Source organism: Cavia porcellus, unplaced genomic scaffold, assembly GCF_034190915.1.
Source record: "Cavia porcellus strain 051 isolate PalLab524CR breed Dunkin Hartley unplaced genomic scaffold, mCavPor4.1 scaffold_31, whole genome shotgun sequence".
Lineage (NCBI taxonomy): Eukaryota > Metazoa > Chordata > Mammalia > Rodentia > Caviidae > Cavia > Cavia porcellus.
This window is the reverse complement of record NW_026947514.1, coordinates 26,326,519-26,353,074: the sequence shown is the minus strand read 5'-3', so window position 1 is coordinate 26,353,074 and position 26,556 is coordinate 26,326,519. Positions and strand designations below refer to the sequence as shown.

The window sequence follows — 26,556 nt, the reverse complement described above, 5'->3', positions numbered from 1 at the left end:
ACAGAAACTAGTACATGAATATTTATAGTAGTGTTATTAGTAATAGCCAAGAGGCAGAAATAATCCCCCTGTCCATCAACTGATGGCCAGATAAACAGAGCATAGTATATACATACATACAGTGGAATATTATTCAGCCACAAAAAGGAGTAAAGAAGTACAGCGTGCTACAGTATGGGCAACCCTTAAAACATTCTGCTCCATGAAATACACTAGTCACAAGGGAGCGCGTGCTGTATGACTCCATCTCTGTGAACTGTTCAGGATGGGCAGAAGCTGTAGAGACAGAGGAGACTAGTGGTTGCCTGGGGCTGGGCCATGAAAGGTATGGGGTGATGGCTGAGAGATAAGGGGTTTCTTTGGAGGGTAATGAAAAATTCTGAAATCGATTGTGGCAGTGAGTGTACAACTCTGGAGTGTAAGTTGTTGAATTGTCTTCATTAAACAAGTGCATTGCATATGTGAATTGTCTCAATAAGACTATTTTTAAAAGATAACAACTGAATAGGAAAACGAAAGGTCATCCACACACTGCACAGAAGAAACACCGTGGATCCTTGAAAGGATGCTCAGCCTCAGCTGAGTCAGAAAAATGCTACTTAAAAGCACAGTGGGATTTTCCAAAATTATACCCTCAGGCACTTGGGGGAGTGGTGGCGGTAGTTAGAGAAGTGAGAAGGGCAGCATTTGTGACCCAGCAGGTCCCCTGCCAAGTGTGCACCCAAAGGGTCCTTCCAGCTGTGTTCCCAGGGGGCCTCAAAAACAGTCATAGGAACACCATAAAATGCCAAACATAAACGCTGTTATTTACGTGTGTGACTATATGTGGTAATTTATGTATATCTAAAATGTACTGATTAAATCTGACTTTAAAATGAAATGTTTTTAAGAATGTAAACGAGCAGAGGATAACACAAAATTCAGCACAGTGGGGATGGGAGAGAACTGGCAGGACCTGACAGTCTCTGGGGAGTGATGATCCTGGGTGTCCAGGTGTGTAGGGGGCAGATGGGGAGCCGGAGAGGTCAAAGGCACAAACATCATCTGACAACCCTGCATTGGGAGATTTAGAAAACCTCAAGCATACATGGAACTATTTTTCTATGCAGTTCAAAAATGCTAATGCCAAAAAAATGCTAATGCTGATAGGAGTTTGTAGAAAAGATGGACATGTTTACCATCATCTGCATATATGAAAAGCAAGAGAGATTTTTTTTAAAGTGGGGTCTTACTAGCCTCAGAGTTTCTCCTGCCTCATCCTCTCAGTAGCTAGGACTATAGGTCTGTGCCAGCAGGCCCTGCAAAAAAGGAGTACGACACTTTGATTCTGCCAGGCATCGTGGTAAACTCCTGTGATCTCAGCTACTTGAGAGGCTGAGGCAAGAGGATCCTTTAGCTCAGGAATCCAAGACCTGCTTGGACAACACAGAGAGATGAGTCCCTATTTCTAAAATCAATAGAAAAAAAAAAGCAGAACATAAATGTTTTAATTTCCAGCAAAAGTGGTTAAAATTAAGTTTTGTGCTTCAAGACAAAGTTCATTTGTTGGGACCACCGCTTGTTCATTCTCCAGTGGCGCTAAATAAAGCAGACCCTGCTGTGAAGCAGTGAACCCCTGGTCCTCCTCTCCGTCACTCAGAGGGTCCCTTTCTCTTTTCCAGATCACACTCACACTGACAGATGAGCCAGGCGCGGAGGAAGAGCCCACTCGCCGCTGCCCATGGATGATTGAGGAACCCTCGCCAGCCCTAGGGGGCAGGGCACAGTATTTTTTCTTTTTCTGCCTCAGAGTCTCCAAAAGCAGAAGTGGCAGAGAATGGTTGCCATCAGCCAAGCCAAACTTCTACTGAGACAACAGGAAAACCGATCCTCTGGCTTTGGAAGGAACCTGCCAGCTGATGCATTTCTCCCCTGGCCGGTTCGCGGATCTTTACCTTCCCCCCTGCCCCAGCCTTCCTAGGTCTCTCTGTCCCTTTCCTGCGCCGCACAGAGATGATATAAAAGAGGCTCTTTGACTATTTGCATTGTGCTTTCTCTTCTTTTCCAGATTGCAGTATTAAGTTTTCTTTGCACAAGCTTTAAATTCCTCCCTGCACCCCCCACCATAGTTCTTCCCTCTCTAAGGGGCCCGTGGGGAGGGGCACGGGTCACCGGTCCCCAGAGCAGGAGGCACCCCGGCTGCTGACAGAAGCCAGGGTAATTACTGATTTCTAAGATGAATAAAGTCATTCTATTTTTATTTTTTTTTTCTTATTTTACTTATTTCCCAAACATCAGTATTCACAAGGCACAACTTTTCATGTGATTTCATTCCTGAACAACTTTTTAAACTGCGTTTTAGAAATGTGAGTTACCAAGAGGTGGTGTTTAGGCACATGATGCCGCAGCTGCCACACCTGGAAAGGCTGCGCCCGCCCGTGGCAGGGTTCTCCAGGCAATAGGGTCCTGTAGTGCTCCTGAGTGTGTCTGGCCAGGTGGGGGTCACCTGCCTCAACAGTCCACCATGCAGACCACGCAGCACAGCCCGACTGTCCCCACCTGACTGCGTTCCTGCTTCCCACCTTTCCTGGTTTTCTGCAGGAGAAAAGGTTGGTTGCAAGCAGGGCCCAGAGCCCACAGGACTAACTGAGCTCCTCTGGGAGGCTGAAGGTTCTGTGTACTCAGCATTGAAACCCAAAGAGAAAGATGTTACCCAAAAAGACAGAAAGGGATTTTATTGCCTTCTTAGTGAAGAAAGACCAAGCGAATGCTGGAGCACTGTTTGCCTGTCTGGGTTGGAGAAAAAACAGAATAGATTCCGTGTGTTTCTGGGAGTTCTAGGTAAGGTCTGAGGACCATCTTAACTACAGGGCTGTGGGTCGGTTAGAAGACAAATTCCTCCTCCGAGTTCCCTATTGGCATGGAATACTGGGAAATAACTCAGTTGTTGGAGGAACTTAACATATGACTCTTGTGAAAGGGTTAAGAGATAAAACTGGTAACAGAACTGAAAGCAACCGCAGTGCTTGGAATTGTCCAGGGTAAACAATCAGAACTAAATCCTCAGGCTGAATTCTTTTTTTTTTTTTTTTTTTTAATCGGTACCAAGGATTGAACTCGCTCGCGACTGCCTGCTTGCAAGGCAGGCACTTATGCCACTGAGCTATATCCCCAGCCCCTCAGGCTGATTTCTTACGCTCTTCACTGTGTACCAAGCAGATCTCTCTCTCCATGTCCCCCTCCCTTCCCACAAAACCAGTGTGGGTGTTTTGAAGACAGATGGAATGATTCACGTGTCTGGTGCCGTAAGTGATATATGGACCGGGGAGGCTGCCGCCCAGATTTGTATCCACTGCTTTTAATGCAGGAGTACCATGCTCACATAAAAACATTTGGCGCTACCATGTGTCCTGTTTTCTCTGGGATATTTCAACAAACATATGTAGCTGCCTTAGTTCATCAAGATGAACCACAGACCAATGTTTTAGTGATGTCTTACAAGGTTCAATAAAAAGGGAGATGTAATCTAAAGCCAGAAAGATTATTTTCCTCTTCCTTATTGAAGAGGAAAGGACCAGTAACATCAGATGTAATATGCTACTTCCCAAAATGCAGTTCTTCGGCAACCTGGATCCTGCCCCAGTCTGAAACAGCTCTAGAGCTGACATAGACTGTGACACTTGGGATAGTCTATGGCTCACTCTGATCCCACAGCCAGGATTTTAGGGACAGGGGACATATCCCCAGAAGAACAGTGAAAATAAATGGGCACCCACAGAATGAAAACAAAGAGAAGCCTTCAGAGTTGGCTGGGTTGTGAGCAGAGCAAGGAAGAATGTCTTGGTGACCAAACTCGGGAGTTCAGTCTTGAAGAACTCCAGGAAGAGCAGGTGCTCCCATACTTGATCTCACAGAGGCATGAGCATCTCCTGCACATCCTTCAAACCGCAAACTGTAGCTTCAGACAGACCTCTTCACCAGTGCTAGCGTGAGTCACTGAGGCAGGTGGCTCACGGGAGCTGCTAGATGGTTTCTCACGCTCCCTCGCTGTGGATGGCTGCTTCAGGTGCACAGTAATGTCACAGCAGAATTCTGCATCCCTCTGGGATCCACGACCTCATAGAGAATATGGGTTTGTGTTTTTCCCTAGGGCACCACTAGCAATGAGTCTTGAGTTCCTGATTAGGGCAGGTTTAGGATTAACCTGCTAACAGAGTTAGCCTCATATTCTGAAATCACTTGCCATAGATTTTCTAGTGCTCAACTGACTTGGGGCTGAGATGAGATTTCCAAAACTGAGGGTGGTCATTCAGATTTCATATACAAACCACATTTCCATACGCCAAGGTTCATATGCCACCGTGATCTGGAGGCCAAATTCACATGCCGTCTACACATCAGCCACTGCTTCTGTGTGCCTGAGAGTAATACATTGTGGGAGGAAAGGCACACAGTGCAGACTCCCTGGGCAGAAGGGTGCACAGTGCCCACCGGCCTGCGCATTCACCCGAAGCATGTGTTTGACATTTGGTGGATTCTCTGTGTCAGATTTCAGTGGTTTCTTATTAGTAGATGCTGATACGGAATTAAGAAAAGAGCAAGTTAAGGATATAGTCAGACATGCATCTTAGAGTAAGGCTTTTACTGTTCTAGAAATGGTCTTCCAGAAGATGAAATCATCCATGATTCCCCAAAAATATTTATTTATACAAAGATTTTGAGAGTAATATTTGTACTTATACCTCAGTCTCCATGCCTGGGGCCAAGTCATCATGGGGCACACGTGCAGTCCCCCCACCCAGTACCTCATGTAGCACCTGCTTCCAGGAACACCAAATGAATGCAGGGTCTTGGGGGGTAGATGGGGAGGAGCCCCTGATGTCTTGAGGCTGCATGGGCCAAAATCCTGATGTGCACATCCTGACCTGGAAGGTGTCTAGCCAGATGTCCCAGGCAAAATGTGATCATGAAGAAGGCAAGAGGGACCCAGAGGGCAAACAGGAGAGGGTTAATTCCCACCCTTGGCTTCTGCATGGGGCCCAACATAGGTACTACACCAGGAACTACATTACATTTCTGGAAAAGACCCATGATGTTGATTGATGTAGAGGGGACAGGTTGCAAAAATAACAAATTTGTCCTTAATCCCAGGTAGTGCAAAATACAACTCTGGGACTTTGTCTTGGTAACCTATCTGAAGAAAAACACTTGCCTTGTATGATGTCATCCTGGTTCCCTAAGGCAGATGTGGCCCAGCAATACACAAAGCTGCCCTCAGATCCGAAGTGTCTTCCAGCCTGGCCCTGATAAGAGCCATACTCCGCCCTTCCTCCTCCCCATGGTAGCCCAAGTCCCATTGCCACACAACATGTCAATTGCCATCCCTCTTCCTCAATCCCCACCACCTCTGTCTGCACCACAGAAAAATCTGTGTTCTGAAGAGTTCACTTTCCCCCACCAACCCACACTTGCTTTACCACAGTGATTCTCAGAGCCAGCAAGAAAGGGAAATGTTCCAGAAGGAAGCCTCCATCTCAGCCATGCTGGGAGCCAAGGATTGAAGGTCCCAGGCCTCTAAATTTGGTCTGTCACATTGGCTTCCCGAGGAGCGGTCAGTTGCATGGTGGCGGTTCTCCCTTCTCTGTCGCACACAGGCCTCAGCTACACTTACATGACTTCACCACCATGTTGGAGAGTTGCTCCACCTTTGGGGTCCTCCCGACATAGTACAGAATGGTCAGGGGCTCCAAGTCCTGGGGCACGCAGCAAGGTGAGGCACTCGCTTCCGGATTCAGGGTGTTATACAGTCCCAGCACCTGGGGCAGAGCACACAGGATTAGAGGTGGAGAGCCAAGCTCCAGCCTGCAGTCAAGGAGCACTGCAAGTCTGGAGGCTGCTCAGAGACTAAGTGGGCAGGAGAAAAGAGGCGGGTTGTGTTCATGCACTACAGCAGGATACATGACATGTATACTTGTTTGAGCATCTACAGTTTTCAACTGATGAGGAAAACGTTGGCTGCTAAGAAAACACTGGTACTGGGCTTCCTTGCTATAATTGAACTCTTTGGTGAAAAAATACGCTCACTATGCATGGCATTGGGCCATTTAGAAAGTGTAGGGTCCCCAATGGGAGGCAGTGCTAAAGAACATAAGGAAATATGCCCTCCACTCCCTTGCAGCAAAACACACTCTCTTCTCAGTGAAGCATATTAGCTGCTCTTACGTCCTGTACGATGTCTCTCAGGACAACTTTTGTGCATTCAAGAGACTGCAGTTCTCTGGCTTCCTTAACTAGTGGTGGAATCTTTCTACCCGCACTGTCTTGCCAACCAGGTGAACACATCTCTGACATAGGGTGCCATGTGACAGGTAATGAACTTCCATTTGTTTTTAAAAAAGCAAATAAAAAGTCAGCTCGAAACCATGATAGGAATTTTTTCGCAGTGCCAAGGATCATACACAGGATCTTGTACTTGCTAAGCATGAGTTCTACCCCCACCCTCTGTGGTAGGAACTTTAAAGGACAGGATGTGACCTGGTTCTAACCAGGGTGCCAAAGTCAGCACCTTATTATTTGAAGGATTTTTACAAAGCCCTGTGTACCACACTTACTCAACATTCAATCCTTCATTCTGTTTAACAAGTGGCCCGGTCAGTTCCGCCGGGGTACCCAGAAGCCATGTGCCCCACTCCTTACCGTGCTGTGAGTCGTGTCTGCGCTGCGGAGGTACGGGCAGGGGCCTGAGCAGAAGTTGGCATAGTAGCCCTTAGGTTCGTGGACCCATTTCCAGCCCAGATCCTGTCGGAAGTCAATGTAGAGGGGGCGCACACAGCAGTTCTCCTCCAGGTTGCTACAATGAAAAGCATTTATAGGAAATCAGCCTAAAAAGAAACCACCAATAAATGAGACCTCACAAGTGCCTTCAGATTTCCCCTTGGAACCCTCCCATGCCACCGCAGAAGGTGGCCCTCATCAGCACAAGCTCGGATTCAGGTGCCCCCAGGGAGCTGAAGAGACTAGAAGACATTTTCTTGAGTTAAACATGAGTATCCCAAGGATATGACAGAAGTGCTGCATGGAAGGGAATTAAGAGTAAAGATGCCCTGGCTCCTTTTACATCATAAACCAACATGGAGACACAAAGTGCTCCACATAGCCAACCAGAAGAGATCTAAACTTAGGAGCCTGCATACATTTGACCGCTCAGACTAAATCCTGAGGCCATGTAGCTAAAACAAGGCATAGCCTTCTATTAGAAGCACCAGGTCACTCAGATTAGGCCCTCAGGCCTCACTGCTGCCTGCAGAAATCCATCTGCAATATCCATTGCCCAGTGGGCATCTTAGCCTCTGCCTTAGTAGGTCTCTGCCAAGACCTAGAGGTTGCTGCTTCCAAAGGCAGCTACCCATATGGCCCATACGTGGCTTCTTTCAGGTTCTAAGAGAACCATGGTTCTAAGAGACCATCTGCAGGTTTCTATTTAGTAATCACTCCTATTTCCCTTCTCCCTTGCTGCCTTCCATAAGAGTCTGAACACCAAATACTCATCTTCCTGGCCTCCCGTGCAGGCAAGGATGCCCATGTAACCGAACCATGATTGATCTCAGACATAGGCAAAGTATGCAAGGGGTGAGGGCACGTTCTGGCAATGTTTTTATCATTTATAAAAATAACATACACAAGAAGGAAGGAAGATGGCTGGCTCTTCCCCTTCCCTCCTTCTTGTCTTAAATAGGGACAAGATACCTGAAGCTCTACCAATCACTTAGGATGAAAAGCCTATGTACCAATCATGGCAGACTGGAAAGCGGAAAGCCTGGGACCTTGATGGCATAGTTAAGGATACAGACCAATTCTGAGCCTGCTGTCACAAGCCTCTCATGGCAAAGAAACTCGCTGTGGTTGAAGTCACCATTGCTTGCAGCCAAGAGCATTCATTCCTCACAGATTCTCAGAGCAGATCTCCATGCTCTGAGACATCTTTCAGACAGCTGATGGCAACCACACTGCATCCCCCTACCTTCTCTTCTCTAAGCTCAACGTCCCTATTAAGTTGTTCTTTATAGGATGTAGTTTCCAGGTTTAAACTGCCCCCAGTTCATATCATCACCATCCAAGCTGACCTCTCCTTTACCAGAAGTTTCCTCCTCCCAGATCCCTACATGCCCACATCTCACCATCTTCAGAGGCTCTGCTCAAAGTACCCCTTTCTTATATCCATAGTGAACTCCTTGCTCCCAGTTCTTAAAACCCATTATCCCATTGACCCTCTCCTAGATGTAATCAGTTTCTACTTTGCACTATTTGATATGCAGGCCTTTTCATCCCTCCCTTGTATATGAGCAGTTCCGCTCCTAAAGAAGAGAAGCTGTATCTTCCCAATCTCCGTGTATTTGTTTGTTTGTTAATTTCTCTTCAGATTTCCTCCATAAATGGAAGCTGTGCAACACCCCCTCCCCATTTAGGAGTATCCTTGAAGTCTTTGTAGGGAACTGAGCACTTCTTCAGTGGAAACTCCTACATTAACCTCTCCCTGACACAAACACATCCTACAGGTACTTAAAACACGAACAATATGGAGACCTCAGCCAAGCATCCTCAATCGGAACTACAACAGTCTACACCTAGACTTTCCCTCCTCTACTTCATCCAGGCCCTTACAGAAGTGGGCTGCAGAAAAACAGGAAGAAGTTTGTAACAGATTTCCAATCTTCTTTCCTGAAGAATTTTCTGAACAGTCTCAGGGACCTGCAACGAGGTGCAGCTTAAGTGTGGGGCCTATGCACAGGAGGCTCACGGTAGCTCTTGGTTCCCAAGGGCCCAGGCTCACCGGAAGCAGTAGTTGGTGTCCAGGGCCCGCTTCTTTCTCTGACCCCCTTGGCCAGGGTTGTCAAGCCGGTGCGGGGGAATCATCATCAGGATTAGGTGGGGGTTGTGGTGATCCTTCTGCTTCTTGAGGCGTCCCAGGTCTCCACGGCCATGGTCATCCTCATTGTCCACCCCTGCAGAAGGGCGGAAGGCAACAACCTCATGTTTAAGGAAAACAGCACTTCTCATCCCGGTCCATCCCAGGAGCAGGGGAAGCACGGTCTGCCAGGAAGGAACAGTGGGGTGGGGGTGCACCTTGATTCTAACATCCGCCTGCAAGACAGGAAGACTGGGTAGAGGACTCAGTAATAGTGGAACACAGCAATCACCATAAAGATGCCATGCAAAATATCCATGTTCAGATCCCTTCATGACTTCTGTATAAGGCTTTTTCAAAGACAGAAGACAGAAAGACAGAACATCTTTTCCAAGATGCTTTCTAGGAGTCCTCACGGAGCTATGGAGCATCCCTCTCACCTAGGCAGGCACCTAACACACACCTTTGGGGTCTCAGTTCAGATTCTGTGACTTACAAGCTCAGGGTGTGAGTTTTCTCTTATAATCAGAATTAGACAATATAGTCATAACCAACTCATCATTTAAGGCAACACAATTTATGACGGCCTGAATAGAAACCAGAAAAACAGGACTTTGAACAACTCTTAACATTTCCACTGCTTAAATTCCAGAAGAGTTTTCATTATAAAGTTCAGATGAGATAATAACATTGTGATAAACAGCAAACAAGCTCTGGGAAGAAAACAACTCCATTTGAACTTATTTCATCTAAAAAGATGGCAAACTAACTGAGAAAGAGTCTCAACTAATGGGAGATCCAGTTTGTGAGGGACAGTGGCCAGCTACTGGCCATCGTGACTGGGGCAAGAACCTGAAAAGTAAAATTTACTTAGCGCCAGGGGGCCTTGGATCTCAGAAAGAGCACTTAGTCTGGAAGGTAACGGAAGAGCTGGATTTCAAGTTCCCTTTCCTGAATGTCTTTAAGAATCAGGGAAGAGTTTACAACAGTGGGAAGGTTTCCACTTAACCTGGCCCAGAGGTGAGGACTCTGGAGTTCTGTGCTCAAAGTGAGTTTTAACTTTATTTTTTTATTAATACATATTTGTCATACACATTGATCACATTCATCATAGGGAATTTGAACCTGTATATAAAATGTCTTAATTCATTTTCTGTCCATCCTCTCGCTCCCTAAACCCTTCTTCCCCTCCCCATTTGCAAAAGCTTTGTTGGTTCCGTTTTTTCCTTCCATTCTTTTTTTTCCTTTTCCCCTCTTTCCAACCACCCGCCCCGCTCTCTTGCTCCCCTTCCCATTTGAACGTGTTCTTCCTCCTTCTCAGTATCCGTCCTCCATTAAGCTCTTTATTTACCCTTTGGGATCTTCATACAAGAGAAACAAGACAGTATTTAAACTTATGTCAAATTTATTTCATTTAAGATTATGGTCGCAAGGTGCCTCCATTTTCCCACAAATGACTCAAATTTATCCTTATGGCAGAGCAGTGCTCAACTATATATAAAATACCACATTTTCTTTATCCATTTACCTTTTGATGGGCAAATGGGCTGTTTCCAAGATTTAGCTACTATAAATTGTGCTGCTATAATCATGGGTGTGCATAAATCACTGTGGTATGATGCTTTTAACTCATTTGGGAAGATATCTAGAAGGAGAACAGCTAGGTCTAATGGAACCTCTAATTTTAGTTTTTTGAGGAGTCCTGAGACTGATTTCCACAGTGGTTTCACCAACTTATACTCCCACCAACAGTGGAGAAGGGTTCCTTTTCCTCCTCAGCCTCACCAGTGATTATTGTTGATTTTTTGATGACAGCCATCCTGTCAGGAGTGAGATAGAATCTCAGTGTTGCTATAATTTGCATTTCTCAAATGTGTGCTCAAAGATTTTTGTAATTAAGATGTTATATCCACAGCTAATAACAACAGTAATAATAACGGCCCTGAAACTGAGCCCATGCCAGTAAAGAGGACTGCATAAGTCCAAGAACCAAGGTAGGACAGATTATTCCTTTTCCCAGATAAGTCTCTGCTACCAGTAACTCTTGGTTACCCAGAAGGAGAGAGAAAAAGAGAACCTCCATGTTCCCCAGAGGTTGTCAAGACTAACTTTGTATTGGGAACACAGAAATGACTCTCAATGGTCTTCACCATCTCTACACAGACACCTCGGGTCAAACGTCCTAAGCTCCAAAGCAATCATCAAACCCAGACAATGCCTAAGGGAGGTCCAGGAGGGCCCAACAACATCTAGAAGGCTCCATAGTCAGGACACTCGTGTTGAGGGTCATCAGAGTTAGTTTTTCGGGAGGAGGAATACAACTCTTAGGTGTTGAGCGTTTCAGGTGCTGTGATCGCGTTTACTTTCATCCTCATTTCGCTGGGCTCTGAATAGCTGACCTTGTGATTTCACTTTCTCATGCAGTCTTCCAGATGCCAGAGAGGGCAACCCATTAGGGACCCCTTCTGTCTCTCAGACAGAAGCTTTCTTTTTCTCAGTAAATATGTTCTGCTCTTAACCTCTATTGTTCTTAAAATTCATTCTTCGAATTTAGCAAACACGAACTCGAACTCGTACTGGACATCTAGAAGGTTGGGAGTTTTATTCCCTTATATCAGTTGGAGATCTTCCACTGAGTTCATCGGATGGAGGTAGGAGTTTGCTTTTGTTTCATAGACTCAGATGCCAGAGAATACAATAGTATTCTTTTTTTTTTTTTTTTTTTCTTTTTATCGGTACCGGGGATCGAACTCACGACCGCCTGCTGGCAAGGCAGGTGCTTATGCCGCTGAGCTAAATCCCCAGCCCCTAATAGTATTCTTTATAGAATGCAAGTTATGCTCATTGTTTTGACCCAAAGCAGAATTATTCAAGTACAAAATAGCTTTCACAGGGAAGGAGCCAGTAGGAGACTTCTGTTCTGCCCTGTCCCGTTAACCCCTTCCCAGTCCTACCAAGCACATTTTTTTTTTACCTTTAAATTTGATTTCCATCACCTCTTGAATGTTTTCCAGGATATCTCCATTGGGCTGAAAGGTGTGACATGGACAGTGAATGCTGATTTCCAGACCTAAGTTGGACTCTGCAAAACAGAACCGAGTGTTGATGAGAGGAGCATGTTGCGTGATGGGATAGATCGCCGTCACCCTGCTCCCCTGGCCACTGAGTTATCCTGAGGCTTACAGAGGACAGAAAGTGCTTCCAAAGCCCAGAGTGAAGCTCCAGACACATGTTCCCACATTCCACAGATCTCTGTCACATTATGAACAAGCAAACGAGGGTGTACATTGTGGGCATCATGATGGAAATAGTCATCCATTCCTAAAGGATGAATTAAGAGAAAATTGGAGCTCACCTACTCAAGGACAAAAGGACAAGAAACAGGAAGGGGGGGAAATACTGCAACTGTTGGTTGGGAGAGGAGACATTTAACCCAACCTGCTGAAGAAAGTGAGGGGAAGAGCCAGGGACCCAGGGACTAGGGAAGGGGAGTAACGGAAGAACTTCCGAACAGAGGAAAAGTGACCTAAGGTCACAGATTCAAGGGCCATACAATGAAAGGCTCAGGAATCAATGCTAGAGGCAAAGTCGCCCACAAATAAGAAGCAGAATCAACCTAAATGGAATTACCCAGTGTTTCTTTCAGGGCTATGATTATGGGTATAGAAAAGTGGTTAAGATGAATGTTACGGTTGTGCTTGGCCATACTGTCCCTTAGGAACAAGGATTTAATTAGGTAAAAGTTACTTGGAGGTTTCTGCTCTGAAAATCTTTGTTCCCCATAATGGGGAACAAAGGACTGTGGGCTGTGGATGGTTCACCAAGATGAACAGTTTGGAAAGACAGCTGCAAAATTAGAGAAGAGGCCAAAGACAATGACAGAGAGCCATGGCCAAAGACTTAGATGATGTGACCTCAGAGGGAACGAGCATGAGGAACCCCAGAGGTACCAGGATTTGGTGACTGACATTCCAGTGCAAAAAGGCCAACTCCAGCCCTTTTTCTGTGGGATCGTGTGTTTTGGCAACTAAAATCAACAAAAGCAGGGAAACTGGTAAAGAGGCTTAGGTGAAGTGAAAGGAAAAATAAGAAGTACATGGAAAGTTTGCAATGAATCAGGTAGTTTTGTGCAGAGAAAATTAGGCAGGATCTGTGTCTGTTGGTTCTGGTGCCTGAGACTCATTAGGGCAGCTCTGTTGAACCTGGGGTAGCAGCAAGCTGTGGCCAGGTATGGAAGGCACTTCTGCTTCAGTGTTAGCATCACAGCAAACAGACTTACTGCTCCCTGTGGCCACCCTAGCTGTGTGTGATCATCTGGCTTTGGAGCCAAATTGGACTCTTCATGAAATCTAGTATCATCAGGGAAAATCCCACAGTGCAGCCTGGCTCAGAATGATACAGGCTCAATAATTCCAGGCACCCTTAGGCGCTCCTGGCCATCCCAGTCCTACTGGTCAACAAACTCCAAAGCCTAACCAAATATGTTCTGCCCTGCTTCAAGTAACTTCTGGGACACACTGATTAAGCTTAAAGATCTCTATTCCAGAAGGTTAGCCCAGTTAGGGGGAAGGAAGTTAATACAACAAGAGCCCTAGCTACAGAGAAGCAGAAATGTCTTCATTCTGCCTAAAGGAAGCTGGACAAAGGAACCAGAGTAGCTGACATGGGCTACAAAACCACACAATGCACTTTCTTTTCAAGGTGAGTCAAGATGCACTGGGAGGGACTCAGGAAGGAGGGAGTTCTATGAATCGCTGAGTTAGAAATCCAAAGTGCACACAGATGTGTTGGGAGAATAGGGGGCAAGGTACAGATGGTCAGCTGGAGATGATGGCTTGACCAATAGACTCTATCTAGGTAGAGGACTTGGAGATGATAGCAACAAGGGCCGCCATCTGTTAAGTACCACTGCCTATCAAACACTCTGTAAGACTTTACAGGCATTAACGGAATCTCTACAATAATCCCACAAAGTGAAAACTATTGTATAGATGAGGACACAGAGAGAAATTAAATAAGCTGCCCAAGGTCTCCAAACAGTAAGGAGTAGTTCCAGGATTGAAATACAGCCTGATGCCAGATCCCACACTCTTACTTGTTAGAGACAAGGAGGGGCACAGGAAGGTAACAAGAAGCACCAACGAAGATGCCCGCACATTCACCAGCATGCAAAACGGTTATGCTTTCTTTGTGTCCCATCTGTCCTAAGCCATGGTACTCAGCAGGTTTTTGCTCAGCCTGCCTCTGCATGCTGGGAAGCTGCAGATGTAGAAGCACAAGGGTCTGAGGACCCAAGTCCTCCATCGTAGAGAATTCCTTCCAGAATGCAGCTTGGGTACCTGGTAACACATGGACTCTCAGATGGGACTAAGTTCCTTACTAATCTGTACCACAGTGGCTCCAATTTAGAGTCCATTTGCAACCTGATTAGGAGACTCAACACACTCCATGAGGAAAGGCCTGTGCTATGATTCAGGGGATGGATGGGAGAGGGGGAGTGGGGGAAGAATTGCCTAAGTGGGGACTGGATGTTCCAATGAAGAACGAACCTCAAAACTGGCAGCAGTACGGATGATGGGTGGAGGACCCATAGGTTTTATTACAAAATTATCTTTTTTGATGTCTCAAGAAAGTTAGAAATCATTCTCAATGCAAAGTTCTCATTGAGCTCTGCAGCTGTGAAAATAAGAACTCCAAGTGCCCAGGGCTTCAAAGAAATCCAGGTGGAGATGATCAAAATCAGACAGGGAAGCAAAGGGATTAATTTTCCCAGCCCCGCCTTCCCGCAGCCATGCCAGCTCTGAGCGGAGCGCTGCCTGAGTCAGAGCTCCCAACGGTGCTGCTGTCAGCAGAGCAGTGTGGCTTCTCCCAGGCTTTGCTCCACGCTCAGTAAAAGGACAGGGCCAGGATCTCCAGCCTATCATCTTAGCTGCCATATAAGGCCCCTTCGATGGGGCTTGCAAACTCGAATGCCTACAGAGTCCAAGTAGGTCATGTGAACGAACAAACTGTGCCCCAACAATGCTAAACAGAACCAGGCAGCCTGTCTTTGGGGGACTCCTAGGAACAGCAGGGACCGTGGGCATAAATAACACACACTCCATTTCCAAGCGTGCCCATGACTCATTACAAGGAGGTCTTCCAGTGTCTCAAGAAATAAGTCCATGCTTTATGTGAAGTCTTCTAATTAAAAAAAAAATGTTTACCATTAGTTAAATTTAAAACACTATGTAGGCCAAGTGGTTTGTGATGTCTGCCCTTGAGCTATAATTCCTAGTTTCCTAAACCCTCAAGGATATGGAAGGGTTACCTGCCTCAGAGACTCTGGACACTCCTATGTGGATGGACTGTGGTTTGATAGCAGCTGCTGATAATAGAAAACACTTCATAAGATGGAGAGAAGGGACACATGAGACCACCATATGTGACACCCGCCATGAGCACTTACACCAAGCAATGCCAGCCACGTATGACATCATGAGACCAAGAACTCAGGTTCTTGTCCAGGGTGGTGACCTTGGTCAGTTCACCTAACTGCATCTTATCAGACATCACTTATGCTTCCTTATCAGACAAAAGAATGACACATTTACTCTTATAAAACATGTTGAAAGCCATGAAGTTCTCTCAGATATACTTGATCCTTTTAAGAGCTCTGGGAGGTTTTCACGGGTAGGACCATTACCTGTTTTCCAGCTAAGAAGACAAAGTGAGTGGGTAAGATATTTGGGACATGCATATTTATTTATTTTTGACAGCACCAGGGACAGAACCCAGGGCCTCTACCACTGAACTACTTCCCATCTTTTTTATTTTTATTTTTTTAAGTTTGAGAAGGCTCTTGCTAAGCTGTCTAGGCTAGATTAGAATTTATAATCCTTCTGCCTCAGTTTCCCAAGTAGCTGGGATCACAGGTGTGCCATGGTGCCCAGATAGGTCATGTGAAATTTGATATACTTCTTGGATGGTTTTAGGTGGATGATTCCAATAGCTTCCCAACTTGACTGGCCAAAACAGAACATTATTCTCCCCTTCTCCCTATTCTAACCCATAATATACCTGAAAGCTCAACCCAAAAATTTGGAAGTCTGCTCTCATGTTTCATACGCCTCACCTAATCAAACTGCTCCATGGGCTCTACCTCCAAAATACAGAACAAACTCCAGTGATCACCATATCCACTGCTACTGTTCTAAGTCTAAGCCTCTGCTGTTTGCATTTGTGCTGCTATACTGGTCCCTACCTGGTTTTCCTGTCTCGTCCCCTTGACCTCATGGCAACCGGATGAATCTTTTAAAGGTGTCCACCAAATCATCTCACCCACAACCCAGTTCTGCTTATGTATTCCCTAACTTCTCGCCACGCTTGGAGAAGATGCTAAGGCCTTGCCATGGCCTGACAAGTCCTAAAGCATATGGGCCCAGATCACTATGCTTCAGTGTACCAGTCTGCCTGCAGCTGCTGTAACAAATCAAGCTGCTTTTCCCACACACCTGGGCTTCACTCTTTCCTTTGCTTAGGATGTCCTTTATCCTGACCTTCAACTTGACCTCCAAAAGCAAGCTCCTTCTTATCACTCAGACCTCAGCACAGGAATTTCCTCCCTTGTAGAGACCTTCTCTGAGCACCCAACATTTGATCCAACCAGCCTTCATCACATTATGCTTTATTTTCTCATTGCACTGATCTTTGTCTGAGATCCAATGACATGTTTACTTGTTCATTACATGCCTCTCCCAATGAATGGGGCTTCACCTGTCTTCTTCACTGCTGAATCCCCACAGCCTGACTGAGAACAAGCGTTATCAGTCAAGTGAATGAATAGAGAATATAACAGAGACTTTGAGCTGTGACTCGCCTAATTACACCCTCTTCCCTCTCATGAAGGACAAAGGGCCCGACTTTCCTTCCCAAATGCTCATTCCAAGGGTCCACCTACCTCTTCGCAACAGCCACTCGCGCACAGTATCAGTGACATCAAAAGACAGCCACTCGGCAGTGCCCCGCGTGGGCAGATTCTTGCCCCCAATATAGCGCTGTTTGGCGATGTGCTCATCTGGCCGGAGAATCTACAGGGCAGACAATGCAGTGAGTATGGAGGTCAGGGCACAGCATAGGTTACAGGACAGCTCGAAAGGCAGGGTGACAGGTTGGCAGAGCAGAGGGAAGGAAAGGCTCTGAATGTCATAACCTTCACACATCTTTGACAATTCTCCATCCTCTAAATGACAGCCAGCTATGGAAACTCAGATAAGGCTCATTGAAGGCAGGATTCAAGCCCAGTCTGCCAAGCTGCCTGCCCAGCGGAGGCTGGGATTGGTGAAGGAGCTGGCTTCCAGCCTGTGTGCTCTGTCCTGGGAGGGGTACCTGGAAGAGCTCGATCCTCTGCTCAGTGCGCTTGGAGCTGGGGTTGGGCACCCGCAAGACCCGGAATTCTGCCCGGAACAGGTTGGTTCTATTTTTCTCCACCGAGGACACGTTGAAGCGGAAAATCTTGGAGGTAATTCCTTTGGGGCAGACGGCCAGCTCATCTAGGGTACAAAGAAGTGGGAGAGGTACAGTGGGAGTAAGAACCACAGGAACACGCTGCCAACAGACACGTACCAGGTGGCTGGGGTCCCAGCTGTGACCTCCCTAGGTGCTGAGGTCTCCGAACTAAAGGTGGACATAGTAGAAAGATTCTTGGTGACACTGGAGTCACACACCAGCTTGAGCAAGAAGCAGCGAGACTTCTGAGCCCCAGAACTTGGCACTAAAACTGGCCCTCTTTCCCATGCCTTGATATTCCAACGTCTGCTAAGCTCTCCAGCCTGCTTTTTCTACTCTTTTAGAAAAATGAGTTCTTAAAAGATAACTTCTATCCCCCTAGTAGTTCAGCTATCTTATAGCTAGTCAATTCATTCATGTGTTTGTTTTTTCAGACATTCATTCATTGAATACACATAGAGCAAACACTATGTATAAAGTATAGATAGAGCTTACATTGAGAAGCAAAAAATGGGTACAGCAACTGATTGCCAGGGAATTAATATTCAAGGTGAAGGGTCACTAATACATGGATCCCAATCACAGAAGAGAAAGGGTTGCAGAAGAGTTACTGCAGGAAATAAGGGGAGGGACAGTAGGGGACACTGCACCGGAGATGTGACCCATGGAGCCAGGCTCTGCAGAGGACTCAGTGTGAGGATGGAGAGAAAAGAAACTTTATGTGGTGACATGGCCGGAGGCAAAGACACAGAGGAGAGGGAATGCAAGGAAAAAAAGAGGGGCCCAAAGCTATAAGCTGCCACTGAGTAAGATAAGGTCAAGGTGGTAGACTGGGACTGCATGTTGACCCACAGGTCAGATGGGTTAGATTTGGGGATGCTAGACCTTTTCATTTTTTATTTTGAAAGTCTCACTAAGTTGCCCAGTCTGGCATTGAACTTGCAATCCTCTTGCTTCAGCCTGTTGGGGAGCTGGGATTATAGATGTGTTCTGCAATGCTCAAGTAGAGGGGTTCAATTTGGGGGGGTGGTCTTTTTGAGACAGGGTCTCTCTATGCAGTTCAGGTTGGCCTTCAACTCACTTTGTAGCCCAAGCCAGCCTCAAACTCTCAACAATCCTCCTGCCTCAGCCTCCCAAGTGCTGGGATTACAGTTGTGCACCACATCTGGCAAGAGGTTGGATGTTATCACATTACTAGTAGAGAGCCAAGGAAAGTGTCCGAGCAGCATAGTAACAGTCAACACTGTGTTTTAGATCTGAGGAAGTGGGCTTGTGTGTCAAGTAGCCCATATATTGAACCCAGCAGAAAAACAATTGTTTCTTTGAACTTAGTGGGTAGGCTACTTGGCCCCTTTCTCTTTAAAGGTCTCTGTCTTTATGGCATGTGCTCTGCTGACCTCTGTCCACCCTGCCAGACAGAAGCACATACTCTTTCCCATTCCTCTGACCCAGATAAAGGGGAGGGAAAGACCCCATTTCTCCTCTATATTCTCTACAGCCTCAAAGTCTGTGCAGCACTAACACCCAGAGAAAACCTTTCTACACAAATGGTAACCACGGCATGAACTTGAAATTCAAGCTCAAGGACCCAGATTCCACACATAATGGACATGGCTGGAATGAGCTCATAATCACCCCGAGGGGTGGTTTAGGAAGTCACAGAGGAGGCGGGTGGATCAGAGGCTGAGGACTAGCAAATGCGCTACTGATCTTTAGGAAAGGATGAGTGAGTGCTTTTGGAAATTGCCATCTGGTGGGCCTGCCACTGGTTCTTAGAAAATTAATGGAACAGATGTTAGGAAAACAAATGTGTGAATGCCTCTAATGAAGCCCTGATTAATAATTGGCCTTCAAAGAAGAAATACTGCCAACTATTCCCTAAGTCATTTTAGAGAGAACAGAGAGGAATCAGGGATAGCGTTTTCTTTTCTTCTTCTGGTGCTGGAGATGGAACACAGGGCTTCAGGCAGGGTTAGCATGCATTCTACCCTGGGCTACACCCCTGGCCCTGCTGATAGCGGTTTAATGTGCAAGTTTACAAGTTGATGAATCTGGACCTTAGTAAGTTAGTTGGACTGATGAGCCTCACAAGGACTGACAGTTGTGTCTGGAAGGAACTGTCATCAATCTGGTTTCAGTTATACTAGCAGCTCTGGTCACTGTCTGTGAGACAGAATAAAGCGTAAATTAGGGCGAAATGCACCTTGCTTGAAAAAGGAGAGTAGGAAGTGACAGCTGCCAGGGAGGAGAGCCAAAGGCACTAGGAAGCCAGGAGATGCGAAAAGGCTAAGCACGTTCTCAGGACACTTTAATGACCATCCGTCCCTGGTTTCTTCCAGCCCATCAATCATATACTGAGATGCAGGAGCTGGGGATTTAGCTCAGCGGCATAAGTGCCTGCTTTGCAAGCATGTGGTTGTGAGTTCGATCCCTGGTACCGGTAAAAATACAAAAAATATATATATATATATACCGAGATGCACTGAAGGGGACTCCTCTTGGTGAGAATTTTAAGGAGGAATTGAAAAGAGCCTTTTTCTGCCTCTAGGATTGCCAATAGAGTGAGAAAGGACATTCAGAGTTCTCCGGAGGAGAACCCTTTCAGATGAAGAAATTCATTTCCAAAAGAGTCTTGGCCAGGGTCACTCATGAGTTAACTGATGCAAGCCAACTGGCACCAGCAAGCAAAGCTCAGATGTAATCATTACTTATTTAAAAAAAAAAAAAAAAAAACTGCCCCGGAGAGAAACAAAAAAATGCACATATGATCTCCTTGACAACTAAGCCTGCCAAATAATAATGATATTTTAAATAATTTGTGGCATGAATCGGAGCACAAATAAACAAACATTACATAATGGAACCGCTTTATATTTTCTAGAACATTTACTAACTCATCAGACTTTCCAACAGTCCTTAAGGATATATAAAATTAAGCATTCTACAAATGAGAAAACAACATCAGAAAAGTTAAAAGACTTTCCCAGCGTCACTCAGCTAGTAGGTGACAGAAGTGGGATCTGAGCCTAGGTCTTCTAGTCAGGCCCCACTTACTGAGGAAGGGACTCTGCAAGTTGGAGGAAACCTGGGAGATCATCCAGTAGTGGGACGGTTTCATCAACAAAACGTGGCAGGAATCTTCCAAATGGGCCTAGAGGTTCAACCTAGGCCTCAGACAAGAGCCAAAAGCCAGTCTGTTTAGTGATTCTTAAACTGTGTTTCTGCAGAACATGAGCACTGTTAGGAGTTGGACTACGGGTACTGCTTTTACAAATTAAATTATGAGCAGTTTTTTCCATTGCACAGAAACACAGATATTGATAGATGCCTTGTTCTCTGCTTTGTTTTAGGGAGCAAGTAAAGAATAAGCAAGCCAAAAATATGTATTCGGTATATTCATGAAAAAAGCAGGAAATAGTGTGTTTAGTTAGCTACCTTTTCAGTGTTTCCCCCCACCATCACTACTGTGGGTTTCGGTGTAGGAAATACACACATTAGCGTGGTTGTGCTCTTCTACTTTGGTTGTATAGCAGAACCACCTGGACAGCTTTAAAACCAGGTGAAGTCTGACCCCACTCCCTAGTGAATCTGACTACACTGGGTGGGTCCATGGCAATTTTTTAAGAGCTCTCCAGATGATTCTAACAAGCAACCAGGGTTGAGAACCGCAGTTTACAGTGTTCTGCTAAGGATGATATTCTAGAAGTTTGAGAAACCAATGCTTTGAAGGACTTCAACTTCAAACAGAAACACGTTTAAGTGAGTTAGATGGATTGTGTAGCCCGTGCAATATGTTTACAGTCTTTGAACCCGAAGCCCATAAACACTTTAAGCCCATGTTAAGAATTAGGAGATTTCTTAGAAAGATCCAGATTTTCTGCTTTTCTGGGAAATAGTAAGACTATGGTCCAGTTGGTCCTACATTTCTGTATACAAAAATCAGCAAGAGCTGAAGAGTGGCTGTCTCTTTCAACAGGTCACAGGGTCCTGGACCCTTACCCTCTTCCTAGCCCACACAGCTACTTTCTCCATGACCCCAAGGGCAAGTGTACTGTCCACTTTATCATGATGCCTGGCTTTTCTTCAAGATCATATGCATCACTGGCCTGTTATCTACAGTCACCTCTGTTTGCAAGTCTTCTAAGAAAAAGTTTTGCTCTGGCTCAGTGAGTCTTTAAGCTTGTTGAAAACACAAGATTCCCTAGAAGCCCAGCCCCACAGATTCTGATTCTGTAAGGGTGAAGTGAGACAGGGGAATCCACACTTGGAGAACTGCTGTGCTGCTGGGTGCAAAGCATTACCCCTTGGGGTACATGAGCTCTTCAATATGAAACGTCCTTTAGTTGCACACTCTACAGTCAGCCACCAGGAAAGGAAAGCTAAAACACCAAGTTTTCTCTTTACTCAAGAATTCTGAGAGGGCTGGTTGTCTTTTCACTGCCCTGGTCTGAAAACCAGAGTCTTCCACCAGACACAGATAATTCTAAGCCAGAAGCTAAAGTAACACCTATGCTGATGATATCTTGGTAAGATGGATGACCAAGGAAATAAAAAGACTATCTCCTCTTGCCGTGTGGGTAAAGCAAAGTCCTACTCACTTCCCATTGCAAAATCATGGAGAATTATAAAAGGATTACAGAGTCTTGCCTGTACACCCCAGCAGAGACTCGGGTCATCCAGATGTAGTTTTAGAATTATTCTAGGTGAAAGGAAGTTTAGAGATCATCTCCAGCATTACAGATGAGGAAATTGAGGTTCAGAGAAGCAAGTTTTACATGGCTGCTTAACTGGCTTAAAATTCTTCGTTAAGTAAAGAAAAGTCTTTCATTGAATTTAGGAGAATATTTGTGGCAACCAGGATATTTAACCAGGATGAATCTCCTGGTTAAGAAAAAAATGCAAAGAGCTAAAAACAAATCCAGTTATCCCTTTGTGAACTGCCACCTGAGTTTCTAAGGCAACAGCTCCAGTCCCCTCCTGCTAGGGTCAACATAGGATCCATTTGTATCATACATCAAAGTTCTGTTGAGGCCTACAGGTGACAGGTAGACTAAAAATGTGTATTTCACATGTGCCATGGTGCCTGCAGCATGCATTCTGCCTCAGGTCTAGGTTAGAGCCCCTGCTGTTTTTGAACAAATTATTTAACTGACCCAAATCTCAGTCTCCTTATCTATAAAGTAGGGAGCTAGCACAGAACCAGATGATGGGCCCTTCTCTCTGCTTTCGACCATATCAATAGAAATTATTGTTTCTTTCACTTTCCATCCTGTTGTTCTGCCCCATCTCTTACTGTCACTTCTCTCAGAGTGACCCATCCAGTCACTAGGAAGGTGGCTAGGAAGGATAGAATGTAAAACAGAATGACACTCACTACCCTACACCCCCCACCCAGCAGAAGCTCTGGCAGAGACCCTGCCAGCACCACCCCATCTACCCCCAGGAGTTAAGAAGAGGTTTGCCTCCCTCACACACCTCTGATGATGGCTCTCTGGCTCAGCATCTGGTGGGCATCTTCCCACTGCCTTCTTTATAATTAGTGTGCCTTGTGCATCATGGGCCAGCCCAGCACTTGACCAGTTGTGGAGCAGGCCCAGGTTCACATCTGCTCAACCTCTGTGTCATCTCCAGTAGAGGTCTGGGCCTGTTTCCTGCATGTACCTGTGAGCATCTGTGACCTTTCTTTGTCCTTGTAGGCACTGGCTGTCCCTCAGCATTCTGAACAGGTTCCTGCTCACTGTGACGAGTCAGCCAGAATCCTGCTCTGGAGCCCCATGGCCACCCCTTGTGCCAATCATAAGGTCTTGGTACTGCAGCCTGGAAGCTGCCTGGCATGTGTGGAGCTATACTCTAAGTCTTTGCAAGGCCATCTGCCTTTGTGTTCTTTTGAGTCTTTGCACAAAAATCAAAACACACACACACCTGAATGGCCTGGCACCTATGCGGCTCATTCATTCTCAGTTGAGGAGTCCAGGAAGTGGTCCTTGTGACTCATAGTCTCTTTTTCCCTTGAACTCCTCCTCCTGACCCAGGTCACAGAGGTCCACGTCTTGCCCTCTCACCCTGGAATCTCCTTAGACTTCTCCTGCCAGCCTCAGATTTTCACTCTCTTCTGACATTTGTGGCTACACCTGTCTTGGTTACTTGCCTTCGTGGGTGACCTGGGAACTGAGGATCCAGCCATCCAGCTGCTGAGTACTCCGGGAATTGCAGACTCCTGGCAGATCCTGAGCCAGCCCCAGCCCTGAGGACCCAGGACAGGGAACCCTATCTAGCTCAGCCTCAGCCTCCTGCCTCCCCCCTTCCCCTCCTGCCATAGCCACATCCTAAGGAAGGGCGCTCCAAGCAGCCACAAAGCACAGTGGGAACCTCTCGCCAGTAACCACAGGCTGCCCCTCCTGGATGGCCCAGCTCCAAATGAGGCCTTTTGTACCTCTATCCAGAGCTATCCTCTCAAGGGCACCCACTCTTGTCCCTTCTCCTTTTGACCCCTGCAATTCACCCCTCACTCTGTGGGCTCTATCCCATCTTCCCATCCCCCACTGGCACTGCCCACTGTCCACCTCCCAGGTGGGCCTGGTCAAGGTAGCCAGGGCAGCGAGGACACCTGCTGTTAGGAAAAGCAAACAGAGCTGCTCCCAGAGCCTGGCCCACAAGTGGCTCACATTCCTCTTTCCTGGGCTGTCAGTTTCTCAACATCTGCCAAATTTCTCTCTCTTGTATTGAGGTTCTAAAATCCCCATTCAGTAAACACACATGACTTCCACACGTGTACAAACATACACAGACGTCTCACCCAGAAGCTTCCCAGCTCCTCTGCACAGACAGGAGCCTCCTGGGAAGTCACACTCCCCACCAGACACACATCCCCACTTCCCCTGTAGCCACCCCTCCCGGTGACACGCAGCAGTGAAGGGCTGCCAGCCCTCCTCTGCATACCCGGGGCCACGACCCTGCTTTCCCACATCCACCGGCCCAGGAGGCCCCATCTTGTGTACAGGCATCTGCCTACTGTTCAGCACAGGAGCCCACATTGTCTGAGAGCCCGTGGCCTTGCGCACACATGTGCCCACATTCTCTTCCAGCTCTCGTGGGTCACATGCATGGGTTTGAGCAAAGGGCCCAAGCACCAAGAAGATATCCCTTGCCCTGTCTTCTGAATGCTTCACAGACATTAATTTGGAGCAGGTACTCTGTATCCCGAGGGCTGGAAAAATTGAAATGGGGGACGTGTCACAATGAGCTGTGAAAGATGGGGGAAACACCACCTTGTCCCAGCTCATAAAGTTGTTAGGGCTGCTGAGAGAGAGAGCTGGCTTGTCCTTTGATGGCACCCAGATGCTTACAGTCACTCATATGGTGGCATGTTTGAGAACACATATGTTTCCCCGGGCAGCACAATGTAATCCAAACTAAAATCAGTCAAGGATGTGATGTGAGTTCAGCACAATGCTTGGCTCCCAAAGTGCCTAGGGAGGCTCTGTCTCTTTCTCCACCCCTGGCCCAACTTTGCATCCTACCCCTGAGCCAGGCGCTGGTGAGTCCCTGGACACCCTGCTGCGTGGCCACTGCAAGGCCCCCTCCCAGAGCTCCCTAGTCCGGTCCACCCCTTCCAAGGTTGACACCCCATGAACATTTGGACTTACTGTGCTCTGCCAGCCCCTGGATCATGTCGAACTTGTGGATCTCTTTGGCATAGTATTCTGATTCGGTGTTTTCCTGAGTGCAGCCTTCCTCCTTCTCCCCCTGCATCTCTTCCAGCAGCTCTCGGGTACTGTTATACAGAGCCAAGACTTGATAGGGGACGTGGGTCATCACTGATGGCTCAGGGGGGCTGGTGAGCCTGAGCTTGCTCAAGATCTGTCCCCTAATGGCTTCCACCCTCTTCTTCTTAATGTGGCCAAAGTCCAAGGTGGTGCAAGTGGACAGAGAGAGGCTGACCGTGGCAAAGTTCAGCAGGGCCAGGACCACCAGAGCCCTTTGCAAGTGCATCTTCATGTGCAAGCCAGGTAGAGAGGCCAGGGGGGTGGTGAGGCCTGGCGAGGAGGAGACCCCAGCAGACGTGCAGAAAGAGGGAGAAAAACCAGGCAGCCTCCCCAGATCCCAAAGACTGAGGCTTGGCAACAGGGTGCATGAACTCACTGCACTGCGAGAGCTTCAGGACTTCCAGGAAGCGCTGGCAGCCCTGAGGACGAAGAAGCAGACTGTGTGCCTTGTAGCGCTGGGATTCTTGTCCATGTGTCTAAACAGGTTTTGCTGGGCTCTGACTCCCAGCAGCCCAGGTGGAGGGCAAGGAGAGGGCTGGGAGGGGTGGCCAGGCAGCTGGGAGTGGGAAGGGAGCTGGAGATTTTCCTTAGGTAAAAATAAATAGAGCAGATATCTGATATTGCCAAACAGCGTTTGGCGATGGACAGAAAGTGGGTATTTTAAAGAAGGTGCAGAAGGACCATGGCTAGGTCCCAAAATCAGAATCCTCGTCTTGCCCTGAAGGAGAATCAAAAAAGAGAATGGAAAAGAAAAGGGAAAAAAAAGTTTAAAAAAATCAAATCACCAGTGAGTTGGTTGGGAGAGGCAGGTCTGGGCAGCTGCTGGCCAGGCTAAAGGTGGGGGCAGTACAGGACACACTTGTCTCTCGGGCACTCCATTCATGCTTTCCCTTTTGTTTACACTTCCTCGGGGGTTTCTAAATGACTTTGTTCACGCTGCCTCTCGTCTTCATTGGCTGGGATGTGGGGTTATGTGCAACTGGAAAGCAGGCAGGCCAGGCCTCTGGAGAAGGGCCCCAATAATCCACTTGAACACCCACGGTCACCAGCGCCTCAGCTTGTCTTCTCCCTCGGCCATGGCTTCTGTCCCTTGCTTCTTTTTTAAAAAACCAAAAGGAAAAGAAAATAGAAGCCAGTTCACTGCAGCCTGCTCCGGAAAGCGGTTATTCCTTCGTTCCCATGCGTGTCTTCTCCTAGCTCTCGCCTCTTTCGCTCCTTGCCTTGAACTTGGCTCTCTGCTTCCCTCCCTTTCTCTCCTCTCTCTCTCCTTCTCGCTGCTCTCCCTCTCTCACACACACACATGCACACACACTGCTTTCTCTATTTCCCTGCTGAAATTTTATACCTCCCTCCCATGACGTCTCGGGCCTGGGTGGGGGAGGGAGTGGGGGGGAGGGACCAGCGCACGCAGCCTCTTTT

At 46.9% G+C, this 26,556-nt stretch overlaps 2 protein-coding genes across 7 annotated transcripts in view; one reads left to right on the top strand and one right to left on the bottom strand.

Moving 5' to 3' along the window:
• Ttll5 (tubulin tyrosine ligase like 5) overlaps positions 1 to 2,239 on the top strand; it is a 273,386-nt gene extending 271,147 nt beyond the window's left edge. For all 6 annotated transcript variants that reach the window (XR_010044946.1, XM_063241307.1, XM_013155221.3 and 3 more), the window contains one exon: positions 1,662 to 2,239. Coding sequence is in view for 2 of the 6 variants with exons in the window: in XM_013155220.3 (XP_013010674.2) it covers positions 1,662 to 1,684 (23 nt within the window). In the remaining 4 variants the exon portion in view is untranslated. The remainder of the gene's footprint in view (positions 1 to 1,661) is intronic.
• Positions 2,240 to 4,606: 2,367 nt separating this feature from the next.
• Positions 4,607 to 26,456, bottom strand: Tgfb3 (transforming growth factor beta 3). Its single transcript, XM_003472438.5, has 7 exons — positions 25,018 to 26,456; positions 17,252 to 17,415; positions 16,824 to 16,953; positions 11,859 to 11,966; positions 8,810 to 8,981; positions 6,676 to 6,829; positions 4,607 to 5,795 (listed from the first exon to the last, which is right to left on the bottom strand). The coding sequence occupies exons 1-7, from the start codon at positions 25,367 to 25,369 to the stop codon at positions 5,637 to 5,639; spliced, it is 1,239 nt and encodes a 412-aa protein (XP_003472486.1). The 5' UTR covers positions 25,370 to 26,456; the 3' UTR covers positions 4,607 to 5,636.
• Between the last annotated feature and the right edge of the window lie 100 nt (positions 26,457 to 26,556).